Genomic DNA, 21,841 nt, shown 5'->3' with positions numbered 1-21,841 from the left:
AGCGGCTCTCAAGTCTCGCCGCTCTCTGTGTTTATACGGACATCTAGTTGAGTGTGCAACCAGGCGCACACTCCTGCAGAGACGGAGGAACGCACAGACTTTGCCTTAAAAACATAGACCGGGTAAGTTGCTGGACCGGAGGGCTCGGGACGCCGCCCCTCCAGAGCACAACACCCATTAGGACATTGCTTTCCAGGACAATTACAGGAGTACTTTGTGATTCTCTCTACCCATGTTCTTTTCCACCCATTACCAGCTTTAGCCCCATCATATATTTTTTTTACCTCCCCACATTGACAGGAGGCATTGTGTCTTCCTTACCATTTATCCTTTTCCCCGTATTTTATGGTTTATTAAACCCTTTACACATTAGTCCTGCTCATGAGCATTATTTCATTTTCATTCATCATATTTTTCTTTGTAGCATTATAATCCATCATACTACCACAACACCAACTGGTTGAGCGCAGACTATATTGTGTTTATTAAGATCATTATTAGGAGAGTGGGAATCTCGACTTTGTGTCTGCAGCTAATCATAACTAACTAGCTAACGAGGTGTAAATGATTTGGGACAATTATGTGGAGGTGTAAATGATGTGGGACAGGTATGTGGAGGTGTAAATTATGTGGGACAGGTATGTGGAGGTGTAAGTGATGTGTGACAGGTATGTGGAGGTGTAAATGATGTGGGACAGATATATGGAGGTGTAAATGATGTGGGGCAGGTATGTGGAGGTGTAAATGATGTGGGACAGGTATGTGGAGGTGTAAATGATGTGGGACAGGTATGTGGAGGTGTAAATGATGTGGGACAGGTATGTGGAGGTGTAAATGATGTGGGACAGATATATGGAGGTGTAAATGATGTGGGGCAGGAAAGGTGAGATGTAAATGATGTGGGACAGGTATGTGGAGGTGTAAATGATGTGGGACAAGTATGTGGAGGTGTAAATGATGCGAGACAAGTATGTGGAGGTGTAAATGATGCGAGACAGGTAAGTGGAGGTGTAAATGATGTGGGACAAGTATGTGGAGGTGTAAATGATGTGGGACAGGTATGTGGAGGTGTAAATGATGTGGGACAGGTATGTGGAGGTATAAATGATGTGGGGGTTTTATATTGCTGGGAGAGGGGTTTTTGAACTTGCAGATAAGTGGTAAAAGTGTTTGTTCCAACGTTTTACAAACTTGTATAAAAATAAAAACACAAAAAAATTACTATACAGACATTTTTCTGTACTTCAAAATGCTGGAAATACTTCTTTGCTGAAATACACTTGCTATTTTTCCACCATTAAAAGAAAGTGCACATTTCATCCATTTGACATACTGTAGTTTAATAACCTCCAGTACTTTCCTTATGGCCACTAACAGCCTTCTATATGGTCATGCTGTACTGTATGTGGTCTCTGTTATGTCTGATCTGATGACGTTTGACCTGGAACAGAAGTAAGTAGAAAACCTCCCTCCTCTTCCTGCAGATTGCTATGAGCTAATCCGTCCTGCTGATCCGCTGCCAGGTTTTGTGCGGAGCTGGGAGTGACACAGTGGAATAGACCTGTAGTTACAGGCGGACACATACTGTATTGTAGCAGCAGCACTGTGCAGACGGCGGCTCTCGGTAAGCGTGGTCCCTGGGGTGTTGCGAGAGGGGATTATACTGTAGTGCTCTGCGTCTGCGATGGGCCTCCCATAACCCATGCACGTGCGATCGCAGGGTCGTATTAGCACGCTGTGTGTTCTCTCTCTGTACATATATACTTGTTGTATCCCGTGCATCTGTGCTGCCCACTTTTGTATCTTTTGAGTGTTTGAATATTTGGCTATATTTATCTTGCAGGGATCTGAATCTAATCTCCAGGGAATTGAATGCTTTGACTCTGAAAACTTGGAATAATTAACATGGCTGAAGAAGGCATCCTGCAGGAGATCTTCACTTCTCCTTTAAATATTTGTCTCCTGTGCCTGTGCTTGTACCTACTGTACAAAATACTGAGGGGTGATAAACCCCAACATTCAGATGGGAACAGAGAAGAGCAATTGCCTAAGATGAAGCAGAGAGACTTTACACTGGCTCAACTTAAGGAATTTAATGGCACCGACAACCCCAGGATCCTCATGGCAATTAATGGGAAGGTGTTTGATGTGACCAGAGGAAAGAAGTTTTATGGACCAGGTGAGAAACATTTTTAGCAATAATAAAAGTGTTCTGAATTGCGCTGGTGCACAGTAGTGATACGGCCTTAGGGATACCATGGTAAGTTGCAAACATTTGTACTCTGCAACTTTTAATTAACTCTTCCTATTGGTTGAAATGATCATTTGGTTAAAGAAGTGTTAAAGCAAAGTTGGCTGAAGAGGATGTACAGAGGCGAATAACCTTGTTGGTATAAAAAGCAAAATGAGCTCAGCAGCAAAAGATTACTAGCTACGGCCTTGAACTTTTAGACTTGTGTTATGTGTCATCGTCCTGTGTGACTTAAAGGGAAAGTAGTTCAATATATCATAATAAATAAATATATATAGTGGTTATGGAGGTAGTATTAAGTCAGTGTTGTGCAGAGTGATGCTTTAATAATGGTGACCGTTAAGTATGTGGTTCTGTTACTATTTGTAAATTGCAATGCCTGCTTTTAAAAAATAACATTTATACTGCACCTGTTCTGGTCCTTACAAGCTAACTTCACCAGAACACTGACAATCCACCCTACCTACCCCTCCAACTGTTCAATGCCAGGGGACGTTACAGTTCAGGAGCGCTCATCCGTGCCAGCGCTGTAATGGCTTCAGCCCGTATGTTGCCACTTCTGCTTGTTAGGGATCAGGGAGAGAAACTAATACAGCTCTGATGGAGGTGAGTTCTCCTACACTGCAGGGGGTTTAGCATGGGGATATTCTAATCCTCTAAGCAATTAGGTTTGTGGCAATGGCAGCAAAGTGGCGGAAAGCTGGTCAGCACTCTAATACCTAGAAGCTCCCAACATAACACATTATCCCTGACATTTCACAAGGTGCACAGTGACGTGTGCAAAGTTGAGGTATCATTCTTGGTGATGTATACAGCCGCACATTCCAATGCACATCACTGAGCGTTGAATTGATCTCTTATTTAGAGGAGGTAATAAAACATTAGGCCAGCTGGCGTTCCGTCTGGCTTTTCCTTTCATGTCTGTTGCTGTACAATGTAGTTCTCCTCGCTCCTGCTAAGGGGGGGCTTTCCCATACGACTTTCTCTTGATAACACTCAACCAATAGGAGTAAGGAGTGCATCACTGGACCATGGCAGACATAAGGACACAAACAAGATAGACTGGAACCAAAACCACCGGTAAATATACTAGATTAATATTTAGGTTATGGAATGCCAACCACACCTGAATTTTCAGTTTTAGGTGTGATTTTAAGGTTATTGCAGCAGCTTACATTTATTTAGTTTACAGGTATATTAATCTGTGAAATCTATGGGAATATTAAGCATATTCACAGACATGGGGGGGGGGTTTACGAGAATGCATCAAATAACATAAGACAAGATATAATGTTGCATTTTATTTAAAGGGGAGTGTATATAGATTGTAAGCTTGCGAGCAGGGCCTTCCTACCTATATATCTGTCTGTTATTACCCAGTTTTGTTCTATTAATGTTTACAATTGTAAAGCGCAACGGAATATGCTGCGCTATATAAGAAACTGTTAATAAAAAAAATATATATTTATATAGGTGTGTGCGTATACCTTTTTATTATCCATGTAAAGTGCATCCATGACCTACTGTTTACGGTATGGAGGCAGTCATTTTGTGGGCTAAAGTAATAATCGGCCTATGAATTGACAAATGAATGGTAGCATTATTGAGGCTTGATGCGTATAGTGGAGCTAATTATGAGTTGAGCACACAGCAAAAAGGAACCTTGCACTTTGGCAGAACCATGCTGCACTGCAGGTGGAGCAGATGTGAACTGTGCAGAGAGTTAGATTTGGGAGGGGTGTGTCCAAACGGACATCTAAATTGCAGTGTAAAAATAAAGCTGTCCAGCGTTTGTGGGCTACATGCAAAAGCAGCCAGTATTTACCACACATGCATTGCACTCCTTGTATTGCAACATGGTTTATTCCAGATACAGTTACTTGCTTTTTTTGTTTTGCTCCCAACTCAGAATCAACCCCAGTGCCTCATACCTCAATACGATCTTTAGTTTCTAGTGAATATGATGCATTCTCATGAATATAGGCGCTGGGCCTGATTCAGCAAGGATCGCTAATACGCACGCAGCGCAGTTGCTAAAAACAGCAGTGATATGCAAATAATTGCATTCACATTGTGATCGCAGCCTAACATAAGGACGCCCACTTCCCCTTACTCACACCAGTATACTTTAGCAACAGAGTGAAATAATCGGTAACATCAGATCCATACGCACAGCTAATGCATGTCAGACCTCACTCAGGAACTGCTAACTTCAGTGCACGCTATGAGGCCTCAGGCTGCGTATGGTATTGCAGTGGCTAATTATGCGCACCCTTGCAACCCCGTTGAAACGCACTGGCACGCCGGCGTTCGCCCGACAACCCCCCGTTACCACCCACAAACTGCACTTTTTGTCAATTTCTCTGCGATGGGTCTGTGTCACCACTGCGATCGCAGTTCCGATCGCAGCGGCTGGTTCGCGCACTGCGATGCATGCACAGTACAAAACAATCGGCCGATTGCGTGCGTGTTAGCAACTGCGATCCTAGCTGAATCCGGCACACTGATTGTAAGTGATATGAGGATTTATTGCTAGCTGTGCAGAGCCTATTCTTTGCTATTATTTGTTTTCTGATAGCAAATCCATTCTTATTTCTTAAAGATTAACATGTCACTAATTGTTTGTAGCTGTGCTCATGCTTTATGCTGTGTCACATTTCTTGGCACTGGCATAAGTTGTTTTTCCTGTTTAGATGTTGTTAGTGAATGTTCCAAAGGTTAATTCCACCTTTTAAATTTTACCTTCCCCCTGGATCCCCTCTGTTCCACTCTTGGGATATAAGATTTTATTGGGCCCTATGTGAGAGAAAGCCGCAAAACAAATAGTGCAGATGAGCTGTCTATCTATAACTGTGATCAGAACTGATATTTCCTGACATTGAAACGATTTGTGAAATTGTGAATGACCCATAACCTGAGACCTTTGTACTTTGTAGTGTGGCAGTGATTATGGTTATTAAGGCTTTGTAGTGTGTTCTTATCTTAACGGTGCAGGTTTTTAAGGTATATTCAATTACTGTTATTGAATAAGTACTTTTTAATTTTACTTAAAATAGTGGCTAAATGTTAACTCAATGCCAGATATCTACTAACAAATAAAAGTTCACAATTGGGGCTAGATTTACTAAGCAAAGGCTATTGCAAGCTAATAGGTCTCTGTGGTTTTGACCCCAATATTAAAAAACAGGATGTGGTCAAAATACCAACCACAGGAATTCTGGCGCTCAGCATGACGGCGCCGGCATCCCGATGGTAAGTAGCGGGATTAGGGGGAGGGTTAGGTTTAGGGTGCAGGGAGGGGGAGGGTTAGGCACTAGGGGGGAGGTTAGGTTTAGGTACTGGAGAGGGGGAGGGTTAGGATACCGACAGGTGTCTGTGTCCTAACCCTGTCGGGATCCCGAGTGCCGGCATCCTGTACCCAACCTATTTAAATCGTCAATAATATTAAATGTAAAACATGCCTTGTTTTTAATATAATATTGTTGCCGCTATAATATATGGGTTCAAAATCACAGAATAGTCAGCTTGCAAAACCGCCATTTAGTAAATCTAGCTCTTGGTGTCTCAAATGTAATGATTATTTTAAGCATAGAGGTTGTACACATATTGAAGATGACTTCTAAGTTTAATTGATTTACTCTAGAATTATATGTTTACCACCACTCATATAAAAAAAAAGGCAGTAGAAATAAAAAGGTGTGTGTGTGTGTGTGTGTGTGTGTATATATAATTTGTCTAGTGAAATAAATATGGTACAATCTTGTCACCCCACTAGGAGCCGTATTCAATTAGCCGCAATAAGCCACGGATGTACGCTAAATTCGCACAGACGCTGCTTTTTGTGCGTTTCATGCAATCCTATTAGTCATGGCTTTTTGGAGGTGCGAAATCTCCATAGGCAAAAGCCACAAAAAGTTTTCACCATCTCAGAGCAGGTGATAAGTTGTGCAAAATCCCTATTTTTTTAGAGCTGTGCAGGTTTAGTTTCATTCGGTTCTTATCGCCAAATTATCGCAAATTCGGATTAGTTGGGTTTAATGTTATTAGCTATCCAAAACACGTGACAGCCGGATAGCCAATATGATGCCGTTTTTGAGATCCGAGTAAAACCGAACCGCTCATCTCTACTATTTTTGGCCAACAATGTTGGGACTTGGTTCAGAACCCCTTGGACAACCCCCTAATGAATAATTAGACATAAAAAAATAATTAGCTTAATTTGGCCAATAATGATGTACTTTTTGAGGTGAAATATAAAAAGTGTTAGAAATTGGGTTTAAAGTAGAGGGTTAGGTATTTTTGGTGGCTGTATGCATGGGACAGCTGTTTTTAGGATTGCAAGTGACAGGTGTATTTTTTTTTAACATTCTACAATGCACTTTTATGACATAATTACACCCATTTTAATGTACCCCCAATTTAACTACAGCATTTATTTTTCCCAAAAAGAATAATGCACAAACGGTGTAATGGTTAGCATTACTGCCTCACAGCACTGAGGTTGTGGGTTTGATTCCCACTATAGCCCTAACTGTGCAGCGTTTGTATATTCTCCCTGTGCTTGCGTGGGGTTTTTACAGGTACTCCGTGGACAAATAGTCTCTGTAAAGAGCTGCCAAATATGTGTGCGCTATATAAATAACTGGTAGTAATAATAATGCTTATAACAGCCATTTGACCCAAATTAAAAACCCCAAACCCTTAGATTATAAAACACAAACACTTCTACACTATTACCTATCTTAGTTTGATTTTTTTTGAGGTACAGGCAGATTTACCCATTTTCACCTGCACTTTTCGCCGGTAACTCGAAGAACAGTTTCCAGGCGAATGCTGCATCGCGTCTTTTGCAATAGGATTACGTGAAAACCGGCAGACGTGATGGACGCGAAAAGTAACACATTTGGACGAACAGTGTGAAAAGTTTACACATGTGAAAAGTAAATGTTTTCGCTGCTATTTTAATTCCCCACTAGGAGTTTGATGATCCAGATCAGGACCCCTTGCACTAGCTGTATGTGCTGTAACTGTGAGTGAAGCTTGATGGCCTAATGATGCTATTCCTCATGGAGGCCACTAGTAGTAGTAGTAGCAGCAGGAGACTGATGTTGTAGAATTATTAAATGAACAAATACTGAAAGCAGATGCAGGCTAGTAGGATAGCCCGTGGCTGGAGCAGTAGGTTGGGGTATCAGGAGCAGAGTGCAATTACACTGTGACTTGGTGCGGGAAGCACTACTGAAGCAGGCTGCAGGAAACACTGGAACTGGGTGCCAGGATCACTACTGAGGCAGACTGCAGGAAACGCTACAACTGGGTGTAGAAGTACAACTGAAGCAGGCTGCAGTAGACACTGGAACTGGGTGCCAGGAGCACTATTGAGGCAGACTGCAAGAATATACAGGACTGAATGTTATGAAGCATCACTGTAGTGGAATGCTGGCACAGACAGCAGCTGAATGCTTTAAAGCAGTACTGGAGAAGGTGAGTAGAACAGAATGCTGTGAAGCAATCCTGGAGTAGGTAATTGGAACAGAATGCAGAGATGCAAAACAGAACCAGGAGCCAGGGTACTGACCCTCTGATAGAGACATATTGGCAATGAATGTATTACCAGCACTTCCTGGCTTAAATAGGGCGCTGATAGTCTAGACAGAGCATGTGACTGGAGTTTCTGGAAATTTGTTGGCAGAGTGGGTCATGTGACATAGTCCAAAATGGAGACTCCTATGTTTCAGTACACCAGCAACTGCTGGGAGAAGAACATCAGCCACGTTTATAGGTAAGTGCCTACACACTTTGGGAATGCTGCAGGCGGGCAGCAGGTACATGGATGGATACAAAGTGACACCGCTGGTCCTGGATTCCAGCTTGTGACCTGATCTTTCAAAACCAATTCAACAACAACAAAAAAAAAAGAGCATTATGTGAAGTATATTCCTTAATTTAATATCGTCAAGAAGCACCTTTACCAGCAATAATTTAAGTCCCATTTCTCTGTATGAGTTCCTCCAGTCTTTTACTTCATATTGGAGGAATTTTGAGTTCTGACCACAGCATCCCAATGAGGTTTAGGTCTGGACATGGATTCAGACATTCCAAAACCTTGATTCTTTTATTTGTAAGCCATTCAGTTGTTGAATTGTTGTTGTACTTGGGGACATCTGTTTCATGATTCACTGTCTGACAAACTTCAGTCTTTAGACGTACGGCTTTACCTTTTCCTGTAGAATACTACGGTACAAAGAGACGTTATAGGGGCGTCCTTGATTAATATTTGACCTGTGACTGCAAAACAGGCCCAAATGATCATTCCTCCTACTTGAAGGCAGATCAGTTTTCTGTGGCGATACATTGTTTTTGGCTTTCTACTTTGGCCTTGACCTGAGCACATTGTTCTTTTAATCTCCCGTTTCACTTGAATGCATCTCTGCAGTACTTATGCTGGGTACACACTGGGCCATATATATTTGCCGTTCAAGTGAATGGCCAATATATTGCGGGTGCGTCGGCCAGTGTGTACAGACGATAGGTCTGTGATTGACGTCGTTCACGGACATCTCGCGTTAGCTGTGCAGCACCGCCGATGGCAGATATATCTGCACATCGTGCTGTGTGTATGGGCCGGTCAGCTGCCCGCCCGTACACTTGCTGCAGGGGCCAACTCCTCGCTCCCGGGCTTTGTATCTGTTGGACCGATTGTAACTGGTTCCCATAAATAGTCCTAATTTAGAGATCTATGCTATTTTGACATTTATGCAGTTGAGCGATTATCGTTCAACTGCCCATGCGTCACGGTTGCACTGCACACGCGGCAAGGTACCTGTGCGATGCCGCTCGCAGTGAGGATTTCCTCGCAAAGTGATTGACATGGACTATATAGGGGTGGTAACGGGGAGTGGCGACAAAAAATGCAGGCATCCCGTTCGTTTTTGGGGAGCGTCTGCAATACCGTACGCAGATAAACTGGTTCCGATATCTCAGTTCAGATGGTCATTCTGCGTGACCATAGGGCTTCTCAGATGCCCGATTATCGAATGATCTGTGACAGGTTTTGCGTATTTGTAAGCACTTGCTTAGATCTGCGATGTGCCGGCCACAGCAGTAACATATTTTCACACAGCAGCTGTGTGCAGGATAGCAGCAGAGAATCAATCGGGGCCCAATAAGCGTTCACATTTTGTGCTATTACAACTGTCAGTGTTCCACTTGCTCCAACAGAGATACCACCAGGTCCACTGGTTTACAAGTACATGGGAGCGTGGCATTGACTCTTATAATATTGCTGTACTATAACACTGCATGAGGCTACCAGAAGCATGTACTAACAATTGTTCATTTCTCTACTTTAATCTGTCTTAATTTTAATGTACAAAATACCTTTTTAAAGAAATATTTGGGTTATAGTTTGCAAAAGATAACCGCTATCTCTTTTGATAACAATACGCAATTCAGCAGTTTTTGTTTTGATCTTTTGCTAAGCAAAGATCAGGCTGTCTGTAGTTAGTCCTGTTAATAATTACTCCATGTTTAACTGGTATCTCTGAATTGCAAAGTTTTATGAAATTTGTGGCAAAAGTAATGCAAAGTCTTTCCCGTCTATCAGATTGCACTGTAAAGAGGGGTATCCACTACGCGACCTGAAACTCTGTACATCTAGCGTTCAGACCTTCAGGTCGCCAAGGTGCGGTGCCGGCACTGAACGTCATTCAGTGAAGCAGCCTGACCTCCTATCCCTGAACATGCCGAACCTGACGAGCGTCGTCAGGTTGACGGGCATGTTCAGTAGACAGTCGGGAGGGTAAGGACCTTGCCGGCTATCCATTACCCGACTGGTTTTGGTCGGATTGTTCACAAAGTCGGGTAATGGATAGGCCCCTTTACTAATATAATGCATTTATTAATTTATTTGCAAATACATACTGGTTGGTTAATTAGCTGATCAAATTAACCCCTGTGTGTGGCTGTGTGATAGGGACTGTAGATAGTAAGCTCCATGGGAGCGGGGATTGATGTGAATAGCTAAATTCTCTAAGTAAGGTGCTGCGTAATATAATTGCGTTCTATAAATAAAGGTTAATAAGTATATTCTGTACTACAGCAGTTCATGTTGGCTAATAATAATAATAATAATATGCAAATTGCCACAAGCAGTAATGTTATGAAATGGGCTCCACAGAGGCATTGTTGGGGTTCTCTAGTCTATCCTGTGCAGGGTGTTTTAGTATTGAAAGACTTTCTTGTGCATTTTAAACTTGTATTCACCTTAATTAGACTGGGTTGTCTGTATACCCTGATCTGTTGTTGGAACTGTATTCCCGTCCATTGATGCATTGTGGTCATTCTTCTGTTTCCAGAGGGACCTTATGGTGTGTTTGCTGGACAAGATGCCTCCCGAGGTCTCGCCACTTTATGCCTTGATAAAGAAGCCCTGACTGATAAATACGATGACCTCGCCGATCTAACAGCTTCGCAGCGGGAGACTTTAAGTGATTGGGAATCACAATTTACTTGTAAGTTGTGTTGTTGCATAAATCTCATTTGGCAGTCATCTCACACCCCTCCGCTGTGAGTAGTGCGAATAAGCATTTTTAATTGGATTGGAAAATTCTCGGGAGCACTTCTCTATGCGAAGTCTGCGAGTTTCAAGAAACAAACTCGCAATTCGCACCTAATTGGATTGACCCCATAGAGTCTGTTATATTATTTAAACATTTGTGTTTACCAGACTTTTTTTTTTTTCCCACAGGGGCAGATATTTGTCTTTTATGTAAAAATGTAAATTCAATATTTAACCAACCAAGAATATCCAAACAGAGCTTTAAAAATAAACACATCCACTTATTTCAGCTTTTGTTTTTGCACTGCACAATCAAATATGCATGGCAGCCTCTTGTGCACACCCTACTCAAGTAGCTGCTAACATAGGGGCCGAAATCATAGGCAGACGCTAGGGATAAACCTACGCAGTTGTCCAATTTTTTATTTATTGTTAAACTGGCGAACTGCGCCTCCAGCGCATGTCATGTCCAGCGATGGTGCTGCGGCTAGGGTCTCAGTGTCCTGGATGCCACAGCCTGATTGATACCCCTTTCTCTTTCATCCACTAGGGGACACTGGAGGTGCTTACGCTGGGGTATAGAGGCGTGGATAACTGGAGCCGGCACTTTAAATAATTTAGAGTGTGAAGCTCCTCCCCCTCTATGCCCCATCAGCCCTCAGTTTAGAAAATGTGCCTCTAAGAGCTGGTCACTACATGCTGTGCTCCAGCAAATACGTTTATTTTATTTAATTTTATTTTATTTTAAGACATCTTTTACACACCTATAGGTTCCCTTCGCCACCTATCTAAAAGGTGGGGTCCGGGTACCTGGCGCCCTGGTGTTTTAGCAAACACCAGGAAGGAGTGCACAGGGCTCATTACAAGAGCTCCTGACAGCTCCTTACCGCCACAGCAGGTCTTCACAACAAGAAGAGAAGACTCTACTGACTGCCGAGAGAAGCCTCTCCGGGGACACGCGTGAGTAACAAGCTGCGAATCCCCCGGCTCCTGCCCCCGCTGCCCCGCGCTGACACAGCAGGCTGCGCTGTGTGGCTGTGTGCATATGCGCTGCTAGACAGCGCTACAAGGTCCCGATGTCAGCGCTGCCCTGCGCTGTGTTAGAAATACACAGCGCTACACGCTGCTCCCTGCTTCTCCCCTCTCCCCGCTGATACACGCGGGTAGCGCGGAGGAGAGGGGGGGGTGGACATAGCAGCCATATTGGACCCTTAGGGCACGAAGAAGGGGGCGGGGCCTAATTAACGCGGGCTCTCTCTATATTCGGCAAGGGGCTGTAGATAACAGCGTGGCTGCCGTTTATTAACTCTTAACTGCTTGCATCTCTCCTTTTATACAGGAGAAGTGCAGCAGAACTGAAGGCTGGATTCTTTGGCTCCCCATTACTGGCTACAGCAGCTACAAGTTAAGCAGAGGCTGTGCATAATACACTGGGGGTGCAGGGAATCTGATCTGTGGGAAGGGAGTGGGGTGTGCTCCTCCTCTGTGTCCCAAGCCAGCCTTCTGTTTTTTTCTTTACCTCTGTATATACTCTGTCCCTCTGTGTGTGGTGACTGTGTGTATCCATGTCAAACAGAACAAAAGCGTCTCAAAAGATGTTTGTTTGTTCTAGGTGTAACAACAAACTATCCAAGCCGCATGCGGCTGGGTCCACGTTATGTGATGCTTGTATAGCAATTGATCCACCTGTGGCTAATACTGCCTCACCTGCGCCTACATGGGCCGCTGACATGGTTGGAGTAATGACGGACTTAACGTCTGAGTTAGCTGAGGCACGCAAGTCTCAGCCTCCCTGGGTTGCTGGGCTAACCAAGTCTCTAGACACCCTGGTACAGGTAATGGGTACAGCTATGTCCGCTCCCTCCACTTCCTTACAAGGACCGACACAAAAGCGTCCTTTATCGGCTATTCTCCAGTCAGAAGAGTCTGGCGAGGAATTCCTCGCTACGGAGGATACTGAGGAAGGGGAATTGGAGGAAGCATTACAGGACGATACCCCTCTAGAGTTAGAGTCCACCTCTCCTGGGGTGGAATCTTTAATTTTGGCGGTCAGAAAAATCCTTTAACTTACCTGAGGATATTATTCCTGCATCCCAGGAGTGTGAATTATATCATGAACAACCAAAGAGTTCGGCGGTTTTTCCGTTCTCACTGCATCTTTAACAGCAGTACTCAGTGGCCTGGAAGCAACCGGATAAACTGTTCCAAATTCCGCGCCGGTTTCCTTCTAGCTACCCTTTTCCATCATCCATGATGGAGAAGTGGGAAACACCCCTCCTGTAGATGCGTCCGTCTCCCAACTTTCTAAAAAAACACCACTCCCAGTAGCGGGAGCTACAGTACTAAAAGATCCTTCGGATCGTAAATTGGAGACAACGCTAAGATCTATTTATACCGCAGCGGGTGCTCAACTTAGGCCCACCCTTGTTACTGCTTGGGTTAACAAAGCGGTGGTTTGCTGGGCTGACCAGTTGATTACAGGTTTGGACTCTGGTACTTCTAGAGCAGAGTTACGCTTACTAGCTGAACACATCCGCGAGTCTGCAGTTTTCCTGGGAGAAGCGTCAAAAGATATCAGTCAGATTAGTGCTCGCATATCTGCTTCTGCTATTTCCGGCTGCAGAGCCCTCTGGTTGCACGCCTGGCATGCGGTCGCAGAATCCAAGCGTGCGGTGGAGGGTTTACCATTCAATGGCGACATGCTGTTTGGCCCAGAATTAGACAAATGGATATCCAAGGCCACGGGGGGTAAGTCTTTCTTCCTCCCGTCTACTGCACCGGCTCCCAGACGATCTTATACTGGACCTTCCTTTCATTCCTTTCGTGCGCCACATTCCTTTCGTGGTAGAGCCAGAGGTGCTCCCTCCCAAGCAAGAGGCGGCAGAGGTAGAGGTCGCCCACACTCGGTTGCACGTAGACAGGAGCCTAAGCCAGCTGAAAAACAGGTGGCATGACGGTCTTCCGTCCCACCTGGGACCACCTACAGTGGGAGGCCGCCTGCAAAGATTTCAACAAGTTTGGAACCAGACATCTCCAGAGCCGTGGATCCGCAGACTAATTTCCCTGGGGTACCGAATAGAGTTCGAGGTCCCCCCTCCACCTCGGTTCTTCACTACAAGTCTGCCCATACCTGCAGACAAGGCCAGGGTTCTACAGGAGGCTATCCAGTCTCTAGTAGTATCATCTGTGCTAGTCCCAGTTCCAGAACATCAATGAGGTATGGGGTTTTACTCAAACCTGTTTGTAGTACCCAAACCGGATGGATCAGTCAGGCCCATCTTGAACCTCAAGTCATTGAACCTGTATCGGTTCAAAATGGACTCTCTGCAGTCTGTTATTGCGAGTTTGGAACCAGGAGAGTTCCTATTATCCATGGATATCAAGGATGCTTATCTCCACGTTCCCATTTGGGAACCACACCAAGCCTTTCTGCATTTCGCCATATTGAAGGATCATTATCAGTTTCGGGCATTGCCGTTCGGGTTATCCTCGGCTCCCCGCATCTTCACCAAACTCATGTCAGTCATGATTGCTCTCCTTCGGTCATCGGGAGTGAACATAATCCCTTATTTGGACGACCTGTTACTCAAGGCACAGTCGGTATCTCTTCTTACAAGTCATGCCTTACTGACATATCAGACTCTAATTCAACACGGTTGGATAATAAACTTCAAGAAATCAAATCTCAATCCGTCCCAGAAGCTCATGTTTCTGGGCATGATCTTCGATACGGCATCAGAGAGGATCTTCCTTCCAGTAGCAAAGGCCCGGGATATCCGGTTGTTAGTTCAGCTGGTCCTCAGACCAAAGAGGGTGTCCCTCCTTCTTTGTCTGCGTCTCCTGGGGAAGATGGTAGCGGCCTTCGAGGCAATACAGTTTGGGCGGTTCCACTCCAGGGTGTTTCAGCTGGACCTACTAACACAGGGGTCAGGGTCTCATTTGCTCCTACATCGCCAGATCCGTCTGAGCCCAGCTACCAGAGTCGCCCTTCTCTGGTGGACACAATCCAACAATCTTCTTGCGGGCCGGAGATTCGGAGTGTGGGACTGGATCATCGTAACAACGGATGCCAGCCTTCGAGGATGGGGTGCTGTAGTCCTCGATTATCATTTCCAGGGTCGATGGTCCCCTCTAGAACAGACGATCCGTGGCCCCTTCCTCTGCGCCCGGATCTGCTACAGCAAGGTCCTTTAGTACACCCCAACCTAGCGCAACTGCGTTTAACGGGGTGGCTCTTGAAACCGATATCTTAAGACGCAGAGGAATCCCAGACTCTGTCATTCCCACCATGCTACGCGCCAGGAAACCAGTTTCAGCTGCGCATTATCATCGCATCTGGCGTTCTTATATCTCGTGGTGTTCCAGTCGGGATCTTCCATCTAGGACTTTTCGGTTGTCCCGGTTTCTGCTTTTTCTTCAGACGGGTCTGGATTCTGACCTTCGGCTTGGAACTTTAAAAGTGCAGGTTTCTGCCCTTTCCATTTTCTTTCAACGGAAATTGGCCCTCAATCCTGAGGTGCAGACGTTTCTTCAGGGGGTCTTGCGGGTGCAGCCTCCTTTTGTACCTCCGATTGCTCCCTGGGACTTGAACTTAGTGCTTTTGTTTCTTCAGTCGTCCAGGTTTGAACCTTTGGAAGAGGTTGATATTAAGTACTTATCTTGGAAGACTGTCCTTCTCTTGGCTCTAGCTTTGGCTCGTAGAGTTTCGGAATTGGGTGCTCTGTCCCATAAGCCACCATACCTTGTGTTTCATGCTGATAGGGCGGAACTCCGGACGGTAGCCGCCTTCCTTCCCAAGGTAGTGTCGGCTTTTCATATTAATCAGCCTATTGTGGTACCGTCTTTGGTGGAGGACTCTGGTGGTTCTTCTACCTTGGATGTGGTTAGAGCTCTCCGCATCTATGTTGACAGGACTGCTTCCCTCCGTAAGTCTGAGTCACTTTTTGTCCTCTATGATGCGGTTCGGAGGGGTTGGCCAGCGTCTAAGCAGACTTTGGCACGTTGGATCCGACTGACTATTCATCAGGCTTATGTTGGTGCTGGACGCCGGCCTCCTTCGTCCATTTCGGCTCATTCCACACGTTCTGTGGGTGCGTCCTGGGCGGCTGGTAGGGGAGCCTCCACGTCACAGTTGTGCCGTGCGGCCACTTGGTCTTCTGTGCACACGTTTGTCAAGTTTTACAAATTTCCGTGGAGAAAACTTTGGGACGTCCCCAGCGTAAGCACCTCCAGTGTCCCCTAGTGGATGAAAGAGAAAATGTGATTTTGGTACCTACCGGTAAATCCTTTTCTCTGATTCCACAGGGGAAACTGGACGCCCACCTCTGCGCTCTTAGCCTGCCTGTTCGGTTTGTTCCATATGTTGTATGTTTTGATTATTGTGTGTTCTCTCCCTTTTTACTCCGCTTGTTCTCCATCTCCTCTCGGTCTTCATTTTCTAAACTGAGGGCTGATGGGGCATAGAGGGGGAGGAGCTTCACACTTCTAAATTATTTAAAGTGCCGGCTCCAGTTATCCACGCCCCTATACCCCAGCGTAAGCACCTCCAGTGTCCCCTGTGGAATCAGAGAAAAGGATTTACTGGTAGGCACCAAAATCCCATTTTTACACCAAAATCCCGAGTCTGACCCGTAATTTGGAACACAGGCCCTGATTCAGAGCCGGACACTCTGACAGAGCGCTCGCTCTGAATCAGGGCCGGTCTTTTTTTTTTTTTTTTTTAGAACGGCCTCCTGGCCGCTCGCATAGCTGTGGGTGACCACCCACAGCAATAGCGAGCTGCCAGGTAGATGGTTGCAATGGTCAAGACCATCGTGACCATCGGGCTTGCGACGAGACCCTTGTGGTAGGGTCTCGTTGCCGCAAGCCCCAGAGAGCTTTCGGCTTTAACAGAGCCGAAAGCTCTCCCACTGACATCACTTGTGATGTCAGTGGGACCGGCCCCAGACGGTAGGCGTTCTCATGGGAACGCCTCCGTCTGGGCAGCCACCCCAACTGGCTCCGTCGCGCGCATGCGCTCTGGGCCACCATCGACCCGGTTGCGAGCGCTCAGCGCTTGCGACCGGGTCTGAATCAGGCCCACAGTTCTAATACTGGTCGCTCCGTGTTCAACCCTGCTCGTTACCCAGGTTGGATTCCCGGATCACTGAGCCGGGAATCCAACCTTGGCCCCATTTACACTGAGCCGCGACAGGGTTGACACGGGAATAACTTGTGATATTTTGCCAGTGTAAAAGGGGTATGACAGACTGCGGCCGTTTGGTGACGGGGCAGCGACCGGCTACGTTTTTCAAAAACTGAGGCGTATCGGCCCCGTTCCCGAGGCCAGTTTCTGCGTCTTCTGACGCATATTTACTGGCCTCTGCAGCGGAAATGAGGCTTCCATTCTGGGTAACCTTAGGCTCCCTCAGATGGCCGATGCTTTGACTTCAGACACCTGCGGTATTAGCATATTTTATCATAGCGACGCCGCTGCTGTGCCTTTTAGCGTACATCTCTGAAGCAAGCCTATATTTCAGCAAAGTGAGTTTTGTCCAAATTCACAAAAGTGATGTTTATTAAAAATGTTGTCGACAGTTGTATAAAGCAGATTTTTGCATAAGGAGCAACATTACTGCACACCATCTGTACCATAAGTATATAACACTGCAGCGCCCTTTTCACTTTTTATATTTTCCTGTTCAAATATATAATTCCTAAAAAATGTTGCTTAGTTAAAGTAGTTCTCAGTGCCTTTGCCCAACGGGTATTCGCCTTAACGAGGCGTTCTGTAAGCACTGGTTCACACTCCTGCATGCTTAGCAGCGGCTGGTGGATCACTGGGAACGCAGAGCTTCTATGGGCCCGATTCAGAGATGGACGGTATGTCTCAGCCACTAGGCTGTACAATACCCTCCAACTAAAATAGATATGCAGCAGGAGGTGTCCGTGGGAAGTAGACACCTCCTGCATGCTTCTGCGATCGGAGTGCTGCGTCCGTAGACTCTGCCTCAGATGGTCGCCGTGGTTGCTGTTTTGACCAGGCTGCGTAAGCTGAAACTCACTCGGAACTAGGCAGGAAGTCCGACGACGCAGACTCTGGGCTTGGTACCCCTACAAAGCTGGGACAACATCCCCATGTTATAGAACAGTCCTTGTCTGTCCCCACTCCGCCTCCCAAACGCGACAATATGTCAGTCATGCTGCGACTAAGAGGAGACTGCGAGCGATCATGCAGGACCCGTTCTGCATCTGTGCATACGCAGACCCCCAACAATTGGAGATTGTACTTAAAGTAATGGGTATGATATACCGCCGGCCGCATGGACAGCGGTTCGATTCCCGTCAGCGGCAGCCCGACAGGAGCAGAGTGCGACGCAGCGGAAGCCCTACAGCGCTGGAAATCCCGATCGTGGATAGGTAAGTATCCACTAACCTAACCACCCTAACCCTCCTTAGGGGTGCCTAACCCTAACTTCCCCCCCAAGTGCCTAACCCTAATCCCCCCTCTAAGTGCCTAACCCTAACCACCCCCTTTCCCGCTGCCTAAACCTAAGTCCCCCGGGGGGGTGCCTAACCCTAAGTCCCCCCCGGGGGTGCCTAACCCTCCCTCCCCCTAGCCTAACCCTCCCGGGGGGTGCCTAACCCTAACTCCCCCCCGCGGCTGTCCACTCGCGGCGCCCGGCATCACTACGATCGTGATGCCCGGCGTCGGGGAAATGCGGGCGTCTACATCTAGACGCCCGGCATTTCACCCTTGCCGGGATAAGACAGTCGGGAAGCCGGCTGCCGGTATATAGGCAGTCGGCTTCCCGATTGCTTCCCGTACTTAAATCATGGGGCTTGCATATAACTAAGTCATGCCCTATGTTCATGGTAACTGCCAGGTCTGATTGGGGAAGAAGTAGGTGTGGCTAATAGTCCATCCAAGTGAACAACTTTTTTTTTAATAGGATCGCTCAGATAATTTCATTTTTATTTTTTTTTATAACTTTTAAAGCCGTAAATGATGTTTAAACCAGTGTTGTCTTGCTTTAGTTGAAATTATGAATTTGTTCACAAACTTATATGTGGTACATGAATGGAAACCTTAATGTTACAGCCTGCGTGTAAACGTGTTTGCAATGTAAAGTTCTATAAGCACACATACCAGTCTGCTATGAAGCTGTACTTCTCCCTCTGTGTTCTGTTGAATTCATCCTATAGATCAACTGTTGATTGGGGCAGAAGATCCTGTGACAACTTTTCACCATTCGTGGAATGGTCTTTAAATATGCTGTCTGATGTACCGTATAACAGATAAGGAGGGGAGCCAGTGTTAAACACAGCAAATATATGGCTCATTCAGCACTAGAGGAACATAGGGCCTGATTCAGAGCCGCTCGTAAGCGGCCGCTTGTTCGCTCCGAGCGATGTTTGCCCAACTGCGCATGCGTACGGATCGTTATACGCATGCGCGAACCAGTCAGTGCAGTTGAAATTCATGTGCTCGCAAAATAGCGAATGCCTGAAAATTTGAGTGACAGAAAGAGGCATATATGGGTGGTAACAGGGGAAGGTGCTTGAAAACGGGGAGTGGAGATCCGAACGCAGGCGTGCTTAAAGGTCAAAACGGGCGTTTTATGGGTGTGCATAATTAAAACAGCAGCGTCATTGACCACGTCACTTGGTTATTTTATAGCCAGAACTGCTCGCAAGATTGTGGTAGCAAAAACCAACCACAAGAATAGCGAGCAGTTCATACGCTGGTCGATGTACTCGATTAATCTAATAAATAGCGGACATGACATAGGATGCGAGCAGCCAGGGGGCGTATTTTTCCAAAAAACTACCGCAAGTTTTGTTCGCTCGTTCAGACCTAGAGGCGTGAACAGACCGCAAAGAGCGAACGGTTCATTTGAATAGCCACCCCTATTTTCTGGACGAGCGAGCGCTAATTGCGTCCGGCTCTGAATCAGGCCCATAGTCCATCCTTTTCTGTTCAGTATGGAAGCTGTTCTATAGAGGTGTAATTATTGCTATGTATGGTTTTGCAATGTGGTCATTTTGCCTGCAGTGTCGCTACAGAGAAATCGGGCCGGTTTCAATCCATCTGGCTTTTGGTTTCAAGTATTTGCTATATCTGGGGGAACATATTTAATTGAAGACCACTTCTTCTTTAAAGGCTGAGTTGAGTTTAACTCCAATTTCATGAATGTGGATAATTCATTTCTCCACTTTACTTTTCCTCCAGTTAAGTATCATCATGTCGGGAAGCTTCTGAAGGATGGAGAAGAAGCCACAGAATACACTGATGAAGAGGACACAAAGGATGGCTCTGACCAGAAGAAGACCAAGTAAAAGATAAAAACAAAGAAGTTTTGAAAAATAAGCTCTAACATTCCAGATCGTTGTTAAAGCTTACGATTTATGCTACTGTATTATGTGGAAATAGATTTCCAAGTAGTCTTGTTCCATAAAGTTATTACAGCACAAACCTTATTTCTCTTCCACATATTAGAAGCAGTATTTGAATCCCAGTGCTCTCACTAATACAGAACACGTCTTAGGCCTTAGCAGCTTGGGAAAAAAAATTAAATGAACCAAGGGAATTAAACGTTTGCAATGATATGTTCTTGTTTTTAGAATTCAGTTTTAGGTATTGTACTTCATCTCCCCCCCCCCCCTTGTTTTGCAGTAACTTGGTGAGGACTGGACCATTTGCTCAATTAACAAAGCAAATGATGAATTATTATAACGTTTAATTGTCGACCTTCTCTTTGGTTTGCATCTAGTTGCAGATCTATTACTTATACCTAGTTTTTTTTCTAGAACACAACTTTCTTTTAATTATAATGTTCTTTCTTGTTAAATTCATGGCCGCATTCCTTAGATTACTCATTGTAATTCTGTCACACGTATAAGATCTAGTCAGCGGTATGCATTTAGAAATATTTTAATTCACAGTAAGGAGGTGAAAACCTTACAGATCTTGTTCCTCCAGTATCTATAGTAACTGACATTCCTTGTCATACAATCTGCAGCATGTTCGTTCTTTATATGACAAATGATCGATTATGCACTTTTTCTATAATAGTTTAAAAATTCCTCTAACGTTTGTGACACCAGCAGTACATTTTTGGTGCCTTTGACAACCTGGCTCCTGGTTTTATGCACATTTAATTTTTGTTTTTCCCCAGGACCAATGATTAAAGTTATTAAAAAATTGAAATGTTTGTTTGATTCTTTTATTAATAGTTATAGGTTTAATACTATTTTGTAAGTAATAAAGTCACATAGATATGAAATGGTATAATGGGCATGGAACGATGTTTGCTAGGCATTCATGTGGGCTTTTCAGATGTAAAGCTGTATTCAATTAGCGGCGTTTTTCAACAAAAAAACAGCAACATTTTCCCAAAAAAACGGTGAAAACTGTAAACAGGTGAAAATGGAGAAGGAAAAACTGGAGAAAAGTTGTTTTCTCCATCCCAGACCAGGAGAAAAAAATGCAAAATCCCTATTTTTATCTAAAAATGTAGGGATTTCTTTCAGAACCCATTGGACACCCCCTTAATGACAAATTACCCCAAAAATGTATCATAAGTTGCGTACATTGGCGAAAAACGACCACTCAAATTTTGGTTGAAAGGAAAAAAATTGTTGAAAATGACAGCAATTTCACGTAAATTGGGAGGGTACGTTAAAATGGGTGCAAGTATATTTTTGTGTCTTTAAAAATGCAGTTTAAAAAAAACACCTGCGACCGCACGCGATGTTTAAAACACTTGACGAATCCATACCGCCCCCCGAAAAATCAGACCCAATACGTTAACACCATTTTCGACTTTCTTTTTTTCACCCCAAATTTGCATGGTCGTTTTTCGCCAAAGTACGCAACTTACAACTTACAACATTTTTTTGGAGTCATTTATAATTGGGGGGGGGGGGGCGAGTGTCCAAAGGGTTCTGAAAGAATCCCCACATTTTTAGCCAAAAATAGGTATTTTGCTTTTTTTTTTTTCTTTCTTTTTCTCCTGGAATGTGATGGAGAAAACTTTTCTCTAGTTTTT

General features: G+C 45.0%; 1 protein-coding gene across 1 annotated transcript; it reads left to right on the top strand.

The window, feature by feature from the left end:
- The first annotated feature begins 1,484 nt into the window (after positions 1-1,484).
- On the top strand, positions 1,485-21,004 carry PGRMC1 (progesterone receptor membrane component 1). The gene is made up of 4 exons (XM_088482811.1): positions 1,485-1,624; positions 1,844-2,179; positions 10,609-10,764; positions 20,023-21,004. Exons 2-4 carry the CDS (start codon positions 1,906-1,908, stop codon positions 20,127-20,129), a joined length of 537 nt encoding a protein of 178 aa, XP_088338937.1. The 5' UTR covers positions 1,485-1,624; positions 1,844-1,905; the 3' UTR covers positions 20,130-21,004.
- Positions 21,005-21,841: the final 837 nt, after the last annotated feature.

This window comes from Taudactylus pleione, unplaced genomic scaffold, assembly GCF_031769625.1.
Source record: "Taudactylus pleione unplaced genomic scaffold, aTauple2 ptg000296l, whole genome shotgun sequence".
Classification (NCBI taxonomy): domain Eukaryota; kingdom Metazoa; phylum Chordata; class Amphibia; order Anura; family Myobatrachidae; genus Taudactylus; species Taudactylus pleione.
This window is presented reverse-complemented; position numbering and strand designations above follow the sequence as displayed.